This window comes from Phacochoerus africanus, chromosome 6 (assembly GCF_016906955.1).
Source record: "Phacochoerus africanus isolate WHEZ1 chromosome 6, ROS_Pafr_v1, whole genome shotgun sequence".
Classification (NCBI taxonomy): Eukaryota; Metazoa; Chordata; class Mammalia; order Artiodactyla; family Suidae; genus Phacochoerus; species Phacochoerus africanus.
Window position 1 is genome coordinate 35,853,149 of NC_062549.1, and position 21,704 is coordinate 35,874,852.

Genomic DNA, 21,704 nt, shown 5'->3' on the forward strand with positions numbered 1-21,704 from the left:
TCCTGAGACCTACTTCTGTTGATGCAAGAGTCATGAATTATCAGGTCATAATTATTTTTGCTTCTTAAAACATACTGGAGTTCTCGTTGTGCTGCAGTGGTTAACGAATGCGACTAGAAACCATGAGGTTGCGGGTTCGACCCCTGGCCTTGCTCAGTGGGTTAAGGATCTGGCGTTGCCGTGAGCTATGGCGTAGGTTGCAGACGCAGCTCGGATCCCGTGTTGCTCTGGCTCTGGCGTAGGCCGGTGGCTACAGTGATTCGACTCCTAGCCTGGGAACCTCCATATCCCGCGGGAGCGGCCCTAGAAAAGACAAAAAGACAAACAAATAAACAAAAAAACCCAACATATATTAAACACCATTGCCCAGAGTTTCAAAGGAATACTTGGATCACATGTAATCCAAGGCCACTTGATGAAGATCCTACTCAAAACACATTACCTTTAAAATGTGATTCTGGGAAATTGACAGTTAAGGACAGTGTTTTACGTAGGCAGACTTAGATCTTGTTATACTTAGAACAAGCAGGTTCTCAATTCAGTAATTGGATGAGTATTTTACTACTCTGTTTAGAAGGTGTTTGGAAATAAGACATATCCACGCTCTTTGTTAACAGTAATGACTTTTCCAGTCTTTTGCTTCTCCTTTGGTAGTTTCCATCTAATAGAATTATCAGCAGACTGTTAATTTAATTGAATTTATAGAAATAAGACTTGAAGAACAACCTTAAGTAATTATAAAAGTAAACTAAAATGTGTGCCGGCTTACTTTAAAGGGGTGAAATAACCTGGTGCAGACTATGTAGACTTTGGGGGTTTGAATTTTTTATTCATTCTATGACTTTGGGCAAGTTACTACATCTCTATGACTCTCATTTCCACGTCTTCAAAACGAGAATGATAATAGTAACATCTGCCTCTAGGATGTTTATTGTATAGAGTTAATACATCCTCATGGTGATTTTAAATAGCAAATATACTGCTTATCTTCTTTTATGCTTCTGTATTATCACATGTGGCTTGGTTTATTTTAGATTAAGAGAAGTTTAATAAACTGCTTTAACTTTAATATTTATTGATTACCTGATATATTATACTATAAAGAGAGACATAATAAATATAAAAGGCTTCTCTGCTCTTAAAAAAAAAACTTCAACAACCTAGAAAGTACTGTGTGTCTGTCAAATCAAGAAGAGCTGGTTTTCTACCTTCTTTTTAAAAAGAGGCTGATATGAGTTCCTCTCGTGTCTCAATGGTTAAAGAACCCGACTAGCATCCATGAGAATGCGGGTTCAATCCCTGGCCTTGCTCAGTGGGTTAAGGATCTGGCATTGCTATGAGCTGTGGTTAGGTCACAGACGTGGCTTGGATCCTGGCGCAGATGACGGGGATACAGCTCCAGTTGGACCCTTAGCCTGGGAACCTCCTATGCCCAGGGTGCAGCCCTAAAAAGACAAAAAAAAAAAAAAAAGGACTGATAGGAGTTCCTTTCTGTGGCTCATTGGCTTAAGGATCTGGCATTGTCACGGTGTGGCTTGGCTTACTGTTGTGGCGTAGGTTCAATTCCTGGCCTGGGAACTTCCACCTTACGTACTGCAGGCATGGCCAAATAAATAATGTATCAGATAAAATCTGCCTGCGAGGGTATTATACATAATGTACAGTGTGCATGTGCAAGTTTAAAAAACACCTAAAACCAAAAAAAGTTTCATGATGGAAATACTGAGAAATGGGGCCTTCCTTGGTTGTGAGAAGCTTGTCTAGGTCAACACTGATGCCATCTCTGAAAGGGGGCTCTGGGGGAGGAAAGACGAAAAGTCCCCAAGAGTGTCAGACAGTTTTAGCAATTGTCAATCAATGCTCAATAAGTTCTTTTTAGTACTTTTCACCATTTTGCTTTTAATCTTTAGGAGGTACCTTGTGAATGGGGTGATTCAAAATTATTTTCAGAATTGTTATTCTCCTAGGGACGATCTAACTAGCATTAAAGATCCAGAGGCAAGCAATTTTCTGAACCTGATTTAACTTAGTTTTTTAGTCTTACTTATTGTTAGTCCTTTCTCTCAGTTGATTTTTCAAAAAGAAAAAAAAATTTTTAGAACACTCCAGGCTTTTGATCAGCCTTGAGTTTTTGTGTGATTATTATCTTTTGTTTCATTTTTGGCAAAAATCAGGGAGCCACCTACTCTGGCTTTTAACAGAAATAAAAATGAAACTTTAGGTTGGTTTTAATACCGGGGATAATAATCTTTGCTTCATCAAATTCCTTGTTGATATTTTAAAAGTTAAAAGGTGCAGATTTGCCATCTATTTCTTAATAGAAAAATGCAGGAGTTCTCATCCTGGCACAGTGGGAACGAATCTAAGAACTATGAGATTGTGGGTTTGATCCCAGGCCTCGCTCGCCGTGTGGGTTAAGGATCTGCGTTGCCGTGAGCTGTGGTGTAGGCCGCAGATGTGTCTTTGATCTGATGTGGCTGTGGCGTAAGCTGACAGCTGTAGCTCCAATTGGACCCCTAGCCTGGCAGTGTCCACATGCTGCGGGCGTGGCCCTTAAAAAAAATAAGAAAGCAAATGCTTTTAGTTAAAATCTTCTGATTCCCTCCTTGAAATTAAGCTCTGTCCTTTCATATCTATTTGACTTTGTCGTTCATAGAACACTAAAATTTTACTCTCTTATGTCAACATTGCATAAAAAGGTGAGTGCACAGAAAGTCTAAAAATCTGCAGATACTTAACAAATTAGTTCTTGAAGCTACCTAACCATTAGCATTTTTGGTGGAGAGCTTTTCTAATTGGTTGGTTGGAAGAAACTGGAAAAGTTGCAGTTGAAAGAAAGGAGATCATTCCAGCCACAAGAGGGAGTAAGAGACTGATTTCCAAACTGGTGGGTCTCTGTTGGAAAGAAAATAGCTGTTTTCTTTTTAGAATTCTGAGAGCTCTAGGAATAAGTCAAGTCTCAGTGACTCTACAGAATCAAGTGAAAGTTTTGGGAGATCCTCTCATCTCAGGGGAATTGTGCAAGACCAGAAATTTGAACTTCTGCTTTGTGCTGTAGAATTTGAATTACATTTCATATTGAGAATATTATTTAACATGACATTTTTGGGGCTTTTGAGCTTTTTAATTGAATAATGAATTAGGAGTTGAATTTTATGGGATCATTAGATTTTAGGCTTGCAGAAGCATCTATTCTAGCTTTTTCATGTTCACAGATCATGAAGCTGAAGCAAAATAAGACTTCGTCCAGTTGCTTGACCTGTATGCCTGTTTGTTTTAAAATCTAGGAAAGATCCTGTTGCATTTAATTTGCAAGGACTGCCCAAATTTTTGTTGCATTGGAGTTTCATTTATCCAAATTGTTTAATGAGTTGGACGTTAGAGGAGTTAGAAATGTTTCTTAGTGGAGATAAATGCCATTATCTCTTGTTAATTCATTAAAAGTGATGGCTTTAGTTTTAGACTATATTTTAGGGTTCTATACTTAATATAACAAGAATCGTACTTGAAGGCCTTGTGCTTCAGGTTTTTGGCACCTTTTCCTCTTAGCTATTGGCATTGTTTGTGCCTGATTGGTATGAAAACGTAACACCGACATCCAAACCTCTTTTCCTTTGCTCTGCTCATGGAAGAAGGCCATGGATGTACAGTCTGAAATAGGAATGGGTTATGGAGGCTTCATCTTTACCTTGCACATATCTGGTGAGCTCAAGTCAAAGGGGTACTATTACCCACCTATGTTTTCACATTGCAGTCCCTAGATGTCTCATTGGAGGTTGAGTCTTTTGTTTTGGTATTCTGGGACTATTTACTCTTTGCTTGATGACTTTTTAATGTATATTTATCTGAATGGAAATTAAATTTAACAATATGACCAATTGGTGGAATATTCTCTAAAACAAAGTGAGAATCTCCTGTCTACCCCCCCATATTTTTATTTATAAATCACTTGTCTTTGTACCATTTTTCTCCTAAGTACAGGTTTTACCAACCCAATAAAGAAATTTGAAAAAAGAATATGAGCACGAAGTGAAAATAAGGGTGAAGAGCAAAACTCACTAGTAATGACCACTTCATTAAAAAGGAGTTTTCTTTAAAACTTACTTTTATATAATAATTGTAATATTAAGTAACCAAAAGGGAAAATAGTCCTTTCTACATAGGGTAGTTAAACTGCCTTTCTAACCAATTACTTATTTTTTAACTTCTTATTTTGGAATAATTTCAAATTTAGTGGAAAAATAATATGAAGAATTTCCCATATATTCTGTACTTGATTCCCCTAATTTAACATGTGTAACTATAGTATAATTATCAAAATCATTAAGTTAATAAAATAATGGGTAACATAAACTAATAGCACTTATTCGCGTATTATACCACTATAATTGTCTCATGCTGGCTCAGAATTCAATCCAGGATCATAGCTTGCATTTCATTATCATGTCTTACTCTCCTTTAATCTAGATCAGTTTTTCAGTCCTTGCCTTTTACGTATGTGTATAATATATAAATATGTATATATATTTTTTTCTTTTGTTGTTGTTTTAGGGCTGCACCTGTGGCATATGGAGGTTCCCAGGCTAGGGGTTCAGTTGGAGCTGTAGCCGCTGGCCTATACCACAGCCTACCACAGCCGTAGAAACTTGGGATCTGAGCCGTGTCTGCTACCTACAGCACAGCTCACAGGCAGTGCTGGATCCTTAACCCATTGAGTGAGGCCAGGAATCGAACCCTCGTCCTCATGGATGCTAGTCTGGTTTGTTAACCGCTGAGCCACAACGGGAACTCCCAATGAATGTACTACTTTTTGAAAGGGGAAGATATTCTGGCTCTATAACTTGTAATTTTCCTTTGAAATATATTTTTATTGATTGGCTTCATGTATTCTAATTGGCAAACTAAATCACAGCACATAGCCCAATGGTTTATTTTGATTGCATAGTGGCAGGTGATTGTTCTTAGGGCTGAAATAAATATATAGAAACTTTATAATGGGTACTTGTTAATTTTTTAGAGTTTAATCTAGGGACCCATAGTCTATACATTGTCTCATTCCCATTTAAGAAAGAAAGGAAAGGACAAGTGGCCTTGAATTTGAAGAAAACCTAAGGAATTGTGGTGGGATTGGAAGTGTTCAGTGATTAGAGAAGCTTTCCTGGAATGAAATCTGTGGAAGAAAGGTTTTGAAATGAATGCTATAGTGAAACACAAGAAGCTTGAGTGCGGGGGTGGGTCATGACTTTCTTTTTGAAACTCCCATCACTGCTCTTGGTGGCAGAGTTAGTTCCAGACCTAGACCAAAATCTCGGTCTCCTGGCTTCCAAACAAAGGTACTCTGTCTTCCTGCTGTCCCTCCACCCTATCTCTGGTGAATTTTTTTGTTTTCGTCTCCCTTAGTTGCTACCTCTAGAGTCATTCCCGAGCAGCCTTGAGCTTACCCAAGGGTCCTGAAGGCATATCAGGGTGTACCCTTTGGCTGCTGTTACTGAATATGTATACTTATTTAGTACAGCACGCAAACACATGTCATTTTTATCATGTTTTGTCTTAACTGTTCGCAAGTTTGGTAAGATGATGAACTCTTGATAGTCTTTAGGATGCTAGGCTAAGACTTCCTCTAAGATTGTTCTGAGTTTTTCTCTGTTACATTTAGATGAAGCTGTTCAAATTAGTCTGTATTCTAATTCAGCCTGGGGATTTGATATTTGAGTGCCTAATATGTGCAGAACATGTGTCTTTAAGGAGCCTGTAAATTAAGAATACATATGTGAAAAGTCAAAGGTACAAAATAACATAGTTAAATTTTAAGTTATACTTAATCTGAATAACAAGTGTTATAGAGCATGGGATATAAAGTTAAAAAGTAAAAAGCTCTTCTGACCTCATCCTACAGAGGTAATCCCTAGCAGTCTTTTTTGCATACTCCCGGGAACTTGCCGTGCCCATGCAAAAAATTCTTTCCTTGAGAAATATACACAAATAGGATCATAGACAAACTATTCTGTAAGTTGACCCACACGCACACTTTGAGATATATATATATATATATATGTATGTATGTATGTATGTATATATCTTTTGCTTTATTCCATTTTGGCACATCTCATTCTTTTATCTGTGTAGTGCTATATGTATAACAGTTTATTTAGCTAGTCCATTGTTGATAGTGATAGAAATTAGGATATTTTCTTTTGTTTCTCCTTCAGTTGAAAGCTATTCAACAGACATGGGAGGTGCATAAAATGTAGGCTAAATTGAATATTTTTGAGAATTAGCTTTTAGCTTTAGGGAGAACATAACCTTATAGATAGGTATTTAGCACAGATTACTTTAAATCAGTCAACAGTTCTTAGATCTTTGGACCCCTGGACTCCTGCTAAGGGAAATCCATGAGATCACACCCATTTTCATAGCAATACCTAAGTCATGATTTGTTTTTTTCCACTCTGGACATTAGCATTGATGCAAAAGCAGTGGTGGCTAAAACCACTGGTTCCTTAACACTAATAAAGTCTGTGGCACCATACTGTACTAGTGATTGTTACATTCTTCACTACTATGTATAATGTTTTTTCTTTTTTTAGACTGACTTGACTTAATGTCTTTGAAGCTGTAAAATTATTTCATTAATAGTTCTTGTGTATGTTTTTTTCTAAGTTCTGTGAGGCACAGTAGGAAATATATCAGTTATTTCCAGGAAGAGCATCTGTGATTATTGCGAGCTGAACTAGTTGGGGCTAACCCCCGCCCCATGGAACACTCTCCTGAAGAATAGCAGACAGGGAAGCTGTGGTTATTCCTACTGGAGTATTTGGCAAACATCTGAAAATGGTCGAAATGAACTTGTCACTTTAGGGAGAGCAAATGGTATTTGTGACCAATGATAAAGTTCAAGCTTTGAAGCAAAAGGATAATTTTGGAAAACTTGTATCCCCTATGATGATAGCTTCCCCCCCTCCCCGAAGTTTTATGAGTATAAAGCAGACCAAAAAAATTTTAAACTATAAGTACGAAGCATTTGTTACTTGTTTTCTCTACAAAGTATACCTGTTTTGGAGTTTTCTGGTATCTCAGCAGGGTAAGGATCTGGTATTGTTACAGCTGTGGTGCAAGTTTGATCCATAGCCCAGGAACTTCCACATGCCATGGGTGCAGCCAAAAAAAGAGGTCCTTTTATGGCTCAGCAGGTTAAGAACCCAACTAGCATCCATGAAGATGTGGGTTTGATCCTTAACTCAGTGGGTTAAGGATGTGGCATTATCAGAAATTGTGGCATAAGTCTCTTGGATCTGGTGTGGCTGTGACATATAGGCCAGCAGCTGCACCTCCAATTCAGCCTCTAGCCTGGGAACTTCCATATGCTGCAAGTGCAGCTCTAAAAAAGAAAAAATGCCAAGAACAACAAAAAGAGACAAAGGAAAAAAGTATACCTGTTTAGAGAGAAAAAGTAAGTGCCTTGGTTGGGAGGAATATTTTAAGCATAAGAAAATTCCTTCACATGGAGAGTCCAGAATTAAGGTAGGTTTCTGGGAAGGTGGTAGGTTGATTGGTTGAGGTGTCATTTTGAAGTTAATATAGTAGAAGTTCTTTGGTAGTTTACTTGATGAGTTTAGATAGTGCTTGAATGAAAGAAAATTATTGGTTAGGGAACATGATTCAGATAATACTTTTTTATCCTCCAAGAGGATAACACTTGTTCTAAGTCTTTCAGTAGATTGACTCATTTAATCCTCAGAACAACGCTGTGTATTCTATGTAGTTTCTAACATCACTTTTTTTTTTTTTCCTCCCCTCGGTTTTTAGGGCCTCACCAACAGCCTGTGGAGGTTGCCAGGCTAGGGGTCAAATTGGAGCAGCTGCTGGCTACAGCCACAGCAATGCTGGATCCACACCACATTGTCTGCAATCTACATCAAAACTCATGGCAACACTGGATACTTAACCCACTGAGCAAGGTCAAGGATTGAACCCACTTCCTCATGGATACTAGTCTGTTTGTTAACCGCTGAGCCATGACAGGAACTCCCTGACATCTCTCTTTTACAGGTGAGAAACCTGAGGTCCAGAGAAATTTTAGAACTTTGTCAAGGTGACACAGCTCGTAAGCAGTGGACTGGGATTTGACCTTAGGTAGTAGGCACTGTTTCCAGTTTGTGTCCTTTACATGTCTGCTGTAAAAAGAATAAGTACTAACAAAATGTTTTTCCTTTATCTTTTATACTTTGATTTAATCCTGTGTTTTAAAATGGAGGATCTTTTGCACATTATTTCACCACTTTTATTAGATATACAGCTTTTTTATTCTGAACCCAAAGTATAGGTGCACTAAAGCAGATTTTTGGATGTCAATATCCCTATTTCTTTTACATCTAACTGAGCAGAACGCCTACTGTCAGGAGCTGTGATAGGTGCTTTCCTGGTCATACACTCATTTAGACCGTGTAACAGCCTTTAGAAGTAGATTTTCATCATAATCATTTATAAATATATTTTCATTTAAAAGTCATTTTATAAGATTAAATTTCATTTAATTCTTTTACAAATGAGAAAATTAAGCCTCTGAGAGAGTAGCTTGCCTCAGATCTCAGAATTAATGATGAGAGTAGAATTTAAGTTCTGCCTAATTTTAGCATATATATATATATCTGTTATACCAAGAAGTGCTTGGATGCTCAGAGATTAGGATCTTGCCACCAGCTCAGGCAGCAGTTTTGGTGTCTTAGGTGGTTTCTTGTTATTATAGATTTGATGTTTTAATCTTGGTCTTAATTTCAGGCTACAATCATACTAAAGAACAGTTAGAGAGAGGTGTCACTAAAACTAGAGATGGATTTTCAGTTATAAACCTTTCATTAGAAATATTTGACCACAGTTCTTATTTAAATGCCTATTAGTAAGGTCAGGTTGAGTCTGTCTCAAGAAGGGCAGTCAGAACTAGGTGACTTTTCAGTTTGTGCGGTTCCTTAATTTTAATATTTAATACAAAGCCAAAGTGTTGATGTTATGTAGACAATCTCTGGATCAAAGCATGTATTAGAAACTATTGTCCAGGTTCATATTAAGCCTGGGTAAATTGACAGGCTTGGAAAAATCATTACTTTACCCCATATATCTTAAGTATTTTTATAACCTAAGGGGTTAATTGTTGTACAATGATGCTATAAAGAAAGAAATATCTGTTATCTCTAGAATCTCAAGCTCCATATAATTTACCCATTGAGTAGATTAAGGTTCAGCACCCTCTCCAGAACTGTATCATGTATGCAGCTCTGTATTGTGAACCATTTACAGAAACATTTTAAATGCAGGCTTTCAGTCCCACCTAATGTTATTAGGATGACTGCTATATAAAGTTATACTATGCATTAACTCTTAATTCAGCAAATTAATTTTAGGTTTTTTTTTTTTTAATGGCCATGATTATCTTTAGAAGACAATGGCTATCACCAAAAACAATTTTTTTAAATTGCTTGAGGAAATACTGTGAATCTCTAAGTTCTGTTTCATGTTTCAGCAAGATTCGTATGTATTAACATTGTAGCGTCAGTTCAGTGCTTGAGTGTAAGATGCTAATAATTCTGTGTTTGACTTGAAAAGAATCCTTTTCCATTATGCATTACATTTAAATTGAAAGTATACTATGTTTTATGGAGAAAATTTATAATTAGTAAGTGTATCAGTAGTCAGCCTAACCTTTTTTTTTTTTCTTTTTTCTTTCCCTCCCTCCCTCCCTTCCTTCCTTTTTCTTTTTATGCTATATCTGAGGCACAGGGAAATGCCTGGGGCTAGGGGTTGAATTGAAGCTGCAGCTGTGGTTTATGCCACAGCCACAACAACACCGGGTCTCAGCTACATCTGCAACTTATGGTGTAGCTTGCAGCAACGCTGGATCCTTTTAACCCATTGGGTGAGGCCAGGGATCAAAGCTGCATCCTCACAGAGACAGTGTTGGGTCCTTTACCTGCTGAGCCACAGCAGGAACACCTAACCTTCATTTTATAAAAGAAGTTGTGACAGCTTATTTGTTTCTTTCCTTATATAATGCTGTGTCTCTCCTTTAAATTCAGATTCTCACAGTGTCCTAGAAGCTGTCATCACCTCCATTGTACTAGTATTGATGATGAATGAAATCTAGGAGCATGTATTGTACTTAGCAGAGTATTCTCTGAAGTTTTTGTAAATTTTGAAAATAGCTATTAGTTCCCTCCTTTCACTGTCTATTCTCCATTTTTTGTGTCACTGCTGTTTTCTAATAAGTGCTGCTTCCTTTTTTTCCCTTTGTTTTTATTTCCATCATGGCCTTCTCCCTACAGTTGCCTCTTTCCTCTGGCTTTTTGGAAAATTGAACTTTTTTTCTCTTCGGTCAATTTGATAAATTAACATACTTAATCACCTCTGTAGTGTTATAGTTAACGAACTCTGTATCTTCCATGTCCTAAAGTTGATTAAGACCACATCTGATTTATGAATTTCCCCCAGAAAATACCCAAATGATTTTCTCACTTCTCCTTAAAAATATCTGTAAGAAGAGAGGGACTCGCTATCTGATGAGGTGGCTTATTCTAAGTTTGGACCACTCATAAGTTTTCTCTTATTGAGCAGAAATCTACCTTTGCCTGAATTTAACTAGTCTTGTCTTTTGGAGCCATTCATGTCTTCATCTTTCAGTTTTCATGACTGTTTCAGTTTCCTCAACACTCTTGCTTACTTTTCCTGGATACTCTCCAGATTTCTCAAAGCCTGTCTTGATACATTTTTAAAGAAACAATTCACTCTTAGATTTGGTCTCATCAGCACAGTGTAGAACATTAACCTTAATTTTGACTTTTAATATCTTAGAATCGTATTCTCCTTTTTAGTAGGTGTATCACTCTCAAGGCAGAGAAAACATAGCATTAATGTTGTAGTACAGGTCTGATTGCCTAGTTGGAGTTGTACCATCACAACTTAGCTGTGGTTTTGAGCACATTACATGGATCAAATTAATCCATATAAAGTGCCTAATTTCAAGTGTCAAAAATATCATGTTTATTATTGATAATGTTTTGATTATTTTTCTCAATTGTCTATTGCTGCATAACCAATCAAAACTAAAACAGTGATTTATTCTTTTTTTGTGTCTCTGTGGCTTGCCTGGATTCTTTTGGGCAGTTTTTCACATGATGTTGGCTGTGGTCACTTACTATTATGTTCAGCTGGGGCTATTGTGACCATTCTCTCCAGCAGGATAGTTTGACTTTTTAAATGCTGACTTAGGATGCCGAGAGAGCAAAAGAAGAAGCTGCTGGTCCTCTTAAGACTTAGGCCTAGAATTGTGGAACAGCAGTCCTTTTCACCACACTCTGTTGGTTAAAGGTGGTGAACAAAGTTAGCCTGGACTCAGGAGAAAGGAAATAAATTCTACCTCTTGACCTGAGGAGTGGCATACATGGACAGGAATGGCAGGGAATTGGTGGAGGCTGCTATCCTTGGAAACAGTCTACTATAATCTTTCTCATAGTTAGCTCTTTGAACCAAATTTAATCTTTAATCCAGTCTTTCTTGCTTTTTTGTGTTTTAAATCATAATGATTCTTTATGTTATCAGAAGATTTTGTTTGTCATTTATCCCTTTCTCAACTTCTTTTATTTTTAATAGCTTTTATTGAGGTGTAATTGATGTAGAAAAAACTGCACATACATAATGAGGTACAGTGTGATGAGTTTGCCTTTTCAACTTCGTATAGTCATCATTTTACAAAAAATATTTGCCACTGTTGATAGGTGGTCCTTTTGGTCTATCATCTATCTTTAGGCCAGTAAGCAGCCTGACTACTGTTATCTCACCTTCCTGTTACCTATAGGTGCTGGTTAATAGCTTTAATGTAGTAGTAGTTTTTGTTGTTTTAATCACATTATGGCTAAATTCAGTATTTACTTGGGAGAAGAGGTGCTTATTTGCTAATTTAAAAATTCTCAGTGTGAGATAGCCCAATATAAAACTTTTTTTAGATCTACAGAGTTGAGTTGTTAAAAAAGATGAATTACAAATTCTCATAAATTTATTGACACCTTGCCTAAATAACTTCTAAGGTTCTTACATGTGTACTTTTACATCCTAAGTGATTCATCCTTAACCAGCTAACTGCACATTTGTCACCTTCATCTTTACATGTATACAGTAAAGTGGGTTAGATAAAAATCATTGGGGAGTTCCTGCTGTGACCCAGTGGGTTAAGAATCAGCTCAGATCTTTGAGGAGGTGTAGGTTTGATCCCTGGCCCTGAATAGCCCATTAAAGGATCTGGCATTGTCTCAGCTGCTGTGTAGGTCATGGCTGTGGATTAGATTCGGATCCCTGGCCTGGGAACTTGCATGTGCCGTGGGTATAGCCTATAAAAAAAAAAGTCATTGAGAAGTGAAGGATGTGATGAGGCAGTGTTATCCTTAGCATCAGTGTCTTGCTCACTGTTAAATTCTCCGTGATGAGCATAGGGACATTTAAGTATTGGAGAATAAGTTGATGTAAAAAATATGTTGAAGCAGTAAAATATGAAATAGAAAGGCCTAGGTGGAGAATTGATTTCATGGTTAGGCTTTTAGTTACTGTCACTTTCATTTGAAAATATTCTTCTATAGTTTTAAATATACATAAATGAGTCAGAGAGCAGTTCACAACTGAGTTGTATAGGGATGGAACCATCTTTAAATTTATGTATATATTTTCCTGCTATTTAATTTGAAATTATTTGTGAATTCTCGTTAATTAACCATACTTTCTTTAGGTAGATTTAATAGCCTAACCTTTATTTAGCCTAGTCAGTCAGTGGAATTTATCCTTCAAAATGTGGTGTGCCATAGTTAAACCTAGAATGACTCCAAAGCCATTTTGCTCTTCCATCTCTCATAGTCCCCGAATGAATAATGCATTGTGTATTAAGACACAAAACTTGAAAAGGCCTGGTCGTTTCTTAAGAAAAAAAAATCTTTTTACTGTCTTGGGGATAGTAAATGGAAATGCTTTCTGCTGTTGAGATAGATCCCCAAAGAGTAGCCTTAGTGTCTACCAAGTGTTTATGCCTCAAAGAGGATGATGGTGTTTAAAGGACAAAATGATGGGAAGTTTAAATTTTGCCAAGTCTTAGGTTGCAAGGCATTCCTTCTGTGGAGGCAGTGGTAGTCTTCCAGACCCAAAGGGTTCCTTTACTTCTATCTAATTAGGGTGATGTTTCACGCTAGAAGCTGATATTTTCTGCTGGAAGCTGCTTCAGAATTTAAATACATACATACATACATACCTACATACATTTTTGCAGCTGAGAGGTTTGGGTATGAAAGTGCGGGTGTGGTGTAGTAAGAATTTTGTTATCCTGACCAAAGTGCTCTTATTTCAGGCAAGTACTTTCAAATTCAGGTAATAATCACAGGAAACAGTATTTCAAGTTGACTTTGCGCACCTTCAGTCCTTTCTTTTAATGCATTACAGCCTGGTCCTACTGTCAACTTGAAATTACCCACTTCACCCCGGTATCTATAGTTGTAGAAAGCTGAGGGAAGATTGCTTAAAGCTTACTCATCCACCCACCATTTGAAAAAATAATGAGTAATTGTAACAAAAGTTAGAGTTACTATTTAAAAGTATTTTTCAGTTTGGCATATAAGTAGGTGCTATATAGACTAAACTACTGGGTAACCTCCAGAATAATAGAAACTAAGAATTAGATACCCCTTTTCCTTGTAAAAATTGAGACTTATTTGGGGCCAAGCCCAGCTGAAAATTAACTTTCACCTTGATTCCTAGAGTCTATTTAGTAGAGAAAAAAAGGATTATTTTAAAAAGAAAACCTTCACCTAATTCTACTGCTGAATATTATCTTTCTCCCCTCTTAAAAAATAAAAATCATGCCTTATTCCCTTCGTACAAAAATCAATTGTAGAATTACAATTCTTAGCATTTTAGGATTTAATTGATTTAGACTTAGAATTTTGAATAGAATAACTAATAATGTCTGGGGTAGTCTGTAAACATTTAAGTTATTAGCTGAAAATTACTTCAAGGTAGGTAACTAAAGGTTTTCTCTTTAGATCTGTAATTCTCATACTCTAACCAGTGTCCTAATTTAGTTAGAAAAAATAAAACTTCCTTTATAAACAGCTTTTTACCTGTTGTGAGATAGTACTTTAATTGTATTTTTACAAATGAAGTTACTTTTGTTCTGCCTCCTCTGTCCTGGACTCTGATAGTGTCTATTATGTTATTGGTTTCTGCTTCAGTCATATATTTCTCCACAGTCCCAAAAGGTTAATCTCTTATGTTCTTTCCATTCTAATAGCATGACTACCTTGAAAATGAAGTTTGCTACCCTGTTATATAATAATAAAATGTTATGAGCGCTCATGCTTTCATATTCATCGAAACATACAGTCTTTATCAGTATGTAAATTGATAGCGCTATGGGTGAGAGAGGGCAATTTTAAGTATTGCTGTCTAAAGCATTCTGCTTTTAAGCCACAAATTTATGAGTCTCTTGCATTCAAAAATTGTTATTATTGGCAATGACTGGGTATTAAAGTTTTAAAACTTCTGCTATAGTATGCTCTTAATAAATGCAGATTCTTTCAGTTTTTGTAAATATTTTAGTCTAAATTATGACTCTCTTTTCTTCTCAAGTCTCTTTTGGAAAAGTTCTTGATCCCCAATGCTTCACAAGCAGAGAGCAAAGTCTTCTATTTGAAAATGAAAGGAGACTACTACCGTTACTTGGCTGAGGTTGCTGCTGGTGATGATAAGAAAGGTATGCTGCCTTGACCTTTTTGCTGCAAGTTTATAAAATAACAGTTAAATGAAGAGAAGTAGTGGACTTTTTTTTTTTAAATAAAAAAGTCCTGGAGTTCCCATTGTGGCTCAGGGGTTAACGAATTCGACTAGGAACCATGAGGTTGTGGGTTTGATCCCTGGCCTTGCTCAGTGGGTTAAGGATCCGGCATTGCTGTGAGCTGTGGTGTAGATTGCAGATGCGACTCCGATCCTGCATTGCTGTGGCTCTGGCGTAGGCTGGCGGCTATAGCTTCGATTAGACCCCTAGCCTGGGAACCTCCATATGCCTCGGGAGCAGCCCTAGAAAAGGCAAAAAGACAAAAAAATGAAGTCCTGAGGCTATACAGTTAACCTTTGAGCAACATAAGTTTGAGCTACACAGGGACTTTTTTTCCCCATAAATACTATAGTACTACACAAATCAAGATTGGTTGAATCCTATATATGATGGGCCAACTTTTTTTTTTGTCTTTTTGCCTTTTCTTGGGCCGCTCCTGCGGCATATGGAGGTTCCCAGGCTAGGGGTCTAATCGGAGCTGTAGCCACCAGCCTACGCCAGAGCCACAGCAACGCAGGATCCGAGCTGCGTCTGTGACCTACACCACAGCTCACGGCAAGGCCAGATTGTTAACCCACTGAGCAAGGGCAGGGATCAAACCCCCAACCTCATGGTTCCTAGTTGGATTCGTTAACCACTGCGCCACGACAGGAACTCCCCAACTTTTAAATTATATTCAAGAGTTCCCGTCATGGCTCAGTGGTTAACAAACACAACTAGTATCCATGAGGGGGCAGGTTCAATCCCTGGCCTTGCTCGGTTGGGTTTAGGATCCGGAGTTGCTGTGACTGTGGTATAGGTCAGCAGCTAAGGCTCTGATTTGACCCCTAGCCTGGGAACCTCCATATGCCTCCGGTGTGGCCCTAAAAAAAGAGGACCCCCCCCCCCGAAAATATACTCAGATTCTCAACTGCATGTGGAGAGTCAGCACCCCTAAACTGCCTTGTTCAAGGGTCAACTGTGTATTTACTGCCTGATAATTGGTATTGTAAAATGTATGCTCACTGACAAGCCAATTTTATGTATAGGAATGTTTCCTCACAATTTGAAGAAGCAGTAGTTACAGTGTAACTGTAGGGGAGCACAAACTAATTATTAAAGATAATACTGAGATAATTACAGAGTTGTTGTCCTAACGTTGGTCATTGGCTAGTGCGTATTCCAGGAGAAGCTTATCTTTTTAAATTTATTTCAAAATTTATCATTGGACAATAAAGGTTTAGTTTGAGGAGTGAAGGTGCAGTGCAAACTTTTATCAATATGTTTTGGTGTGTTTTATCATCCAGGGATTGTGGATCAGTCACAGCAAGCATACCAAGAAGCTTTTGAAATCAGCAAAAAGGAAATGCAACCAACACATCCTATCAGATTGGGTCTGGCCCTTAACTTCTCTGTGTTCTATTATGAGATTCTGAACTCCCCAGAGAAAGCCTGCTCTCTTGCAAAGACAGTATGTATTTTTTACATGTTACATGGAAATTCAGTAATCACTAGTATTTGAACACTGAAATGTGTTTTATTTTAATCATAGGCATTTGATGAAGCCATTGCTGAACTTGATACATTAAGTGAAGAGTCATACAAAGACAGCACGCTAATAATGCAATTACTGAGAGACAACTTGACAGTAAGTACATAACAGTATCATTAATGGTTGATGTAGTTGAAGAGATTACAGGCAAACCTGTTTTACTGCACTTCACAGATGCTGTGATTTTTACAAATTGAAGGTGTGTGGCAAACCTGTGTTGAGCAAGTCTATGGGTGCCGTTTTCTCAAAAGCATTTGTTCACTTCTTGTCTCTCTAATTTTTTTTGGTAATTTATCAATAAAGTTACTTAATAAAGTATGTACCTTGTTTTTTTAAAGACAGGTGTAAGATCTACCTGTTGTTAAAACTGTGAAGAAAACCACCTTACAGAAACCAGTATTAGACTGAGGACTAAAAATGTGCCTTTTCATTAATTATATACCCATTATTAAAATTTTGGGGTTTGTTTGTTTGTTTGTTTTTCTCATTTTAGGGCTGCAGCCACGGCATGTGAAAGTTCCTGGGCTAGGGGTTGAATTGGAGCTGCTGCTGTGGGCCTACACCACAGCCACAGCAACTCGGGATACAAGCTGAATTGGAGCTATATCTGTGACCTACACCACAGCTTGCTTGCAGCAACACTGGATACTTAACCCACTGAGGGAAGCCAAGGCTCGAACCTGTGTCCCAGGGACACTGTGTTGGATTCTTAACCCACTGAACCACAATGGGAACTCCCAAAATTTTGTTTTTAAAATAATTTTTTAATTCAAGATTTTGAACTTTCAATCACATAGTTCATTTTATTTTTCATTTCAATATATTGATTCTGTTTTTTCCATGTAGTCACAGGAGAGTTTAGCTTTTAAGTGTCAAGTATCTGCCCTGTGCTGGGTAAAGAGCTAGGAACGATTATAGTCTAGTGCTACTGATTTTTGTTAGCTTGAGGGCCATTTCTCTTGGAGATTGTACATCATCGTTTTATGTATTTCACTTTTTTCCAGCTTTATTTTATCTAATCCATCACCAATTTTCTGAACCAGTTACACATTCTAGTGTTGAATGTTATCAGCAGTTTTTTGAATGGTATTGCGTACTTGTTTGTTATTAAACACTGAAATAATTTCTTAAAAGAATGAATCTTACATATATCAAATGGAAGACGCATTTTGTTAGCTAATTTTAATATTAATAATTTTTCATATTTTTCTGCTTTGAAATGATGTTGTAAAAGGTAGAACTTGAGACCTAGTCCCTTCTGAGTTGTTTTGACACCACTTTTTGAGAAAGCTTGATCTGAAATAGATATTTTCAGCTGAATTTTATCAGTATGGCATAGCATACAACAGCTGAGTAAGAAAACCAAGGTTCAGATTCTGATTCTGTCACCATTTACTATGTAATCTTCTCTGAGCTTTGGTTGTATTGTCTGTTATCATTATAGGTTGACTGGGTCATTTTATCTGTCAAGTAAAGAAATTTTGTTAAAACTGTCTACTATTTGAGTCTGGATCCAGTTGACCAGTATTAACACACAACCTTAGGAATAGAAAGATCTTTTGTCAGAATTTTCATGTTTATATGGTGAATTGAAAGATCCTTGAAAGCTCGAACTGGAAAGAGATGTTAGAAGATAATTTCATCTTGTGTACAAGACCCTCTGTTTAATAGACGCACAGACATCTGGAGGTTATTCAGCTAACTGTAGCCTTAAAAGAAGTCTCCTTTTCAGGCCAGAGATATATTTGGTTAAATAGCACTAATGGGTGATTTTGAGGGATAGAAAAACATTAATGAGTTTCCCCCCCTTCATTTTCCAGTGTATAAGCGATATAAAATTTAATGTCATCTTGAATCAGTTCTTTTATAATTACCTCTAAAAATCACTATAGAGTGGTAAGATCTGTTACCAAAAAAAAAAAAAAAAATTAGCATTTGAAACAGCTGAGATAATTTCAAAATTCAAACTTCAAAGTCATCTTTTTAACATGCTGAAAAACTGTAATAGTAATCTAAAAATTATAGACCCCATAGTCCTACAACTATGGTAAAATTCAGTTTTTACCTCTTAGAAGATTAGGCTCTGACCAACCAAAGCTAAAAATGTTGGAAAAGCGAAGTATTTTAGTTCAGACTTGATCCTGGCTCTTGAATTTCATAATGTGGGATTCTCTTTGGAGTAGGAGTCTGAAGGACTGCCAGGGGAAAGTAGTCAGCCTGAGCTCCTTGAACATGGGTTAAATTTTATGTTTCTGGTTTAGTTGCACTAAACTTAATACATCCATCTCTCATTGTGGCTTTTTGGGACAATATGATATTCTGATATCTATTGGTACTTAGTATTTTATTGTACTTCTATGATTTCTTCTACTTTAGGAATAACCACGAATTTTATATATCTGACTTTGTTATTTGATTTGAAGACAGCTCTGCTTGTATTTACTGTGCTTACAGAATGATTGGGAGGAAATAAATGTGTCATGTTGAGGTGTTTTATGTCTTGAAGCTGTTTTCAGTGCTGAGTTTTGTTTTGTTTTAAGAAAGCCTTTCAACAAAAACTGCTTACATTCTGGTACCTTGGCATATATGTTAAGGTTTTTTTCAAGCTGAAATACACTAAATTATCTTTCTTTTTCTTTCCTTTCTTTCTTTTTTTTTTTAAACTAGTTGTGGACATCGGATACCCAAGGAGATGAAGCTGAAGCAGGAGAAGGAGGGGAAAATTAACCGGCCTTCCAACTTTTGTCTGCCTCATTCTAAAATTTACACAGTAGACCATTTGTCATCCATGCTGTCCCACAAATAGTTTTTTGTTTACGATTTATGACAGGTTTATGTTACTTCTATTTGAATTTCTATATTTCCCATGTGGTTTTTATGTTTAATATTAGGGGAGTAGAGCCAGTTAACATTTAGGGAGTTATCTGTTTTCATCTTGAGGTGGCCAATATGGGGATGTGGAATTTTTATACAAGTTATAAATGTTTGGCATAGTACTTTTGGTACATTGTGGCTTCACAAGGGCCAGTGTTAAAATTGCTTCCATGTCTAAGCAAGGAAAACTGCCTACATATTGGTTTGTCCTGGTGGGGAATAAAAGGGATAATTGGTTCCAGTCACACATGTAGTCGTGGGTACTTTAAGGTTTGGAGCACTTACAAGGCGTAGTAGAAGTGGATATCCCGTGAATATTACATGTAAAATCATGTATTATCTGTGGGATACTCGGTCTCAATGTGCACACCTTTGACTACAGCTACGGAAGTGTTCCTTGTAGTGGTGACCCAATTTATTCTGGATAAGGGCAGAAACGGTTCACATTCCATTATTTGTAAAGTTACCTGCTGTTTGCTTTCATTATTTTTGCTACACTCATTTTATTTGTATTTAAATGTTGTAGGCAACCTAAGAACAAATGTACAAGTAAAGATGCAGTAAAAATGAATTGCTTGATATCCATTACTTTCATGTATATCAAGCACAGCAGTAAAACAAAAAATCCATGTATTTAACTTTTTTTAGGTTTTTTTTTTTTTTTGCTTTTGTGATTTTTTTTTTTTTTTTTGATACTTGCCTAACATGCATGTGCTGTAAAAATAGTTAACAGGGAAATAACTTGAGATGATGGCTAGCTTTGTTTAATGTCTTAAGAAATTTTCATGAACAATCCAAGCATAATTGTTAAGAACACGTGTATTAAGTTCATGTAAGTGGAATAAAAGTTTTACGAATGGACTTTTCAACTACTTTCTCTACAGCTTTTCATGTAAATTAGCCTTTGGTTCTGAAACTTCTCTAAAGGAAATTGTACATTTTTGGAAATTTATTCCTTATTCCCTCTTGGCAGCTAATGGGCTTTTACCAAGTTTGAATACAAAGTTTTATCATAACAACAAAATACTACTAATATAACTACTACTGTTCCCAACCATATCCCATACTCCCCTCTTCCCCTGGGGAAAGAAATTTTTTTTTTTTTTCCAGTGGCAGGGGGGATTGATTGAAAAAAAGTAATGTGTTCCATTTAAAATTTTGGTATATGGCATTTTCTAACTTAGGAAGCCACAATGTTCTTAGCCCATCATGACATTGGGTAGCATTAACTGTAAGTCTCGTGCTTCCAGATCACTTTTGTTGTTAAGAATTTCTTGACGCTCTTATAGCTTGCCTTCAGTTTTGATCCTTTACTCTTTCTATTTGTCAGGTGCACAGGATTACCCCTCTTCAGCCTTCTGTCTTGTCACCAACCATTTCTACTTGGTGGCCATGTACTTGGGGGAAAGGCCGCATGATCTTTCTGGCTCCACTCAGTGTCTGATGATGCCCTGCTTCCTTTGCTTGCATCCCACAAACTATTTCCCTCATCCTCTTCACTGCAGCAAATCTCTCCTTAGTTGATGAGATTGTGTTTATCTCCCTATAAACCCTGCCTACCCTGAATGGTCTGTCATTGTCTTTGCCTTTAAAATCTTCCTCTTCCTTTCTTTAAATAATGATGGGACTAAGTTATACCCAAAGCTCACCCTGCAGACCATTTCCTCAGTACCTTGCAGAAATCACCAAACAAAAAATACCATTTTAAAAGAGGTGTATTTTTTTTTTCTTTTAGAATGTAAGCTCCTCAAGAGCAGGGACAATGTTTTCTGTATGTTCTATTGTGCCTAGTACACTGTAAATGCTCAATAAATACTGATGATGGGAGGCAGTGAGTCTTGATGATAAGGGTGAGAAACTGAAATCCCAAATACGGTTTTGTTGCTTGTTTTATTATGACCTCAGTTTAAATTGGGAAATAACAGCCCTTTGGGACAGTTGTCCCAAATATTACATTCAAATAAAAGTGCAATGGAGGCCTTGGGGTCTTTCTTTCAAGGAGAAAAAGATCTATCATGCATTTGGGACAACATAATGCATCTTCACTCACGGCTCTTTTCTTTTGTTACTGATTTCTCCTGACCCCCAGGCCAAGGACACAAAATAATCATTTTACAGCTACAGAGAATTAAGCTAGGCTGAGGAGATGGGTCTTACTCAAATTATAAAAATAAAACTCTAAGGTTTGTCACATTTGCCTATTTATGTGCCTCAGTCACCGACTAAACTAGTTTGATTCTGAAATAAATTGTGATACTTCATTAATATTAGCTGTTAATGTTTCTATATAGTAGTGCCCAGTAGATAAAGATTTCAACCTGAGATTTTTTTTGCCTTGGGATTTGACTAATAAATTCTTTTATAACATTTCTTAAATTGCCCCAAAATTCAGGCTTCACGTCTGTTTTTGTCAGTGTAATAGTTCCAGGAATTGGGAGACTC

At 36.9% G+C, this 21,704-nt stretch overlaps 1 protein-coding gene across 2 annotated transcripts in view; it reads left to right on the forward strand.

The window, feature by feature from the left end:
- The window catches only part of YWHAZ (tyrosine 3-monooxygenase/tryptophan 5-monooxygenase activation protein zeta), a 32,912-nt gene extending 11,459 nt beyond the window's left edge, over positions 1-21,453 (forward strand). For both annotated transcript variants that reach the window (XM_047783510.1, XM_047783511.1), the window contains exons 3-6: positions 14,653-14,776; positions 16,144-16,307; positions 16,389-16,484; positions 19,056-21,453. In XM_047783510.1, coding sequence (XP_047639466.1) covers positions 14,653-14,776; positions 16,144-16,307; positions 16,389-16,484; positions 19,056-19,115 — 444 coding nt within the window. In that variant the 3' untranslated portion in view covers positions 19,116-21,453. The remainder of the gene's footprint in view (positions 1-14,652; positions 14,777-16,143; positions 16,308-16,388; positions 16,485-19,055) is intronic.
- Positions 21,454-21,704: the final 251 nt, after the last annotated feature.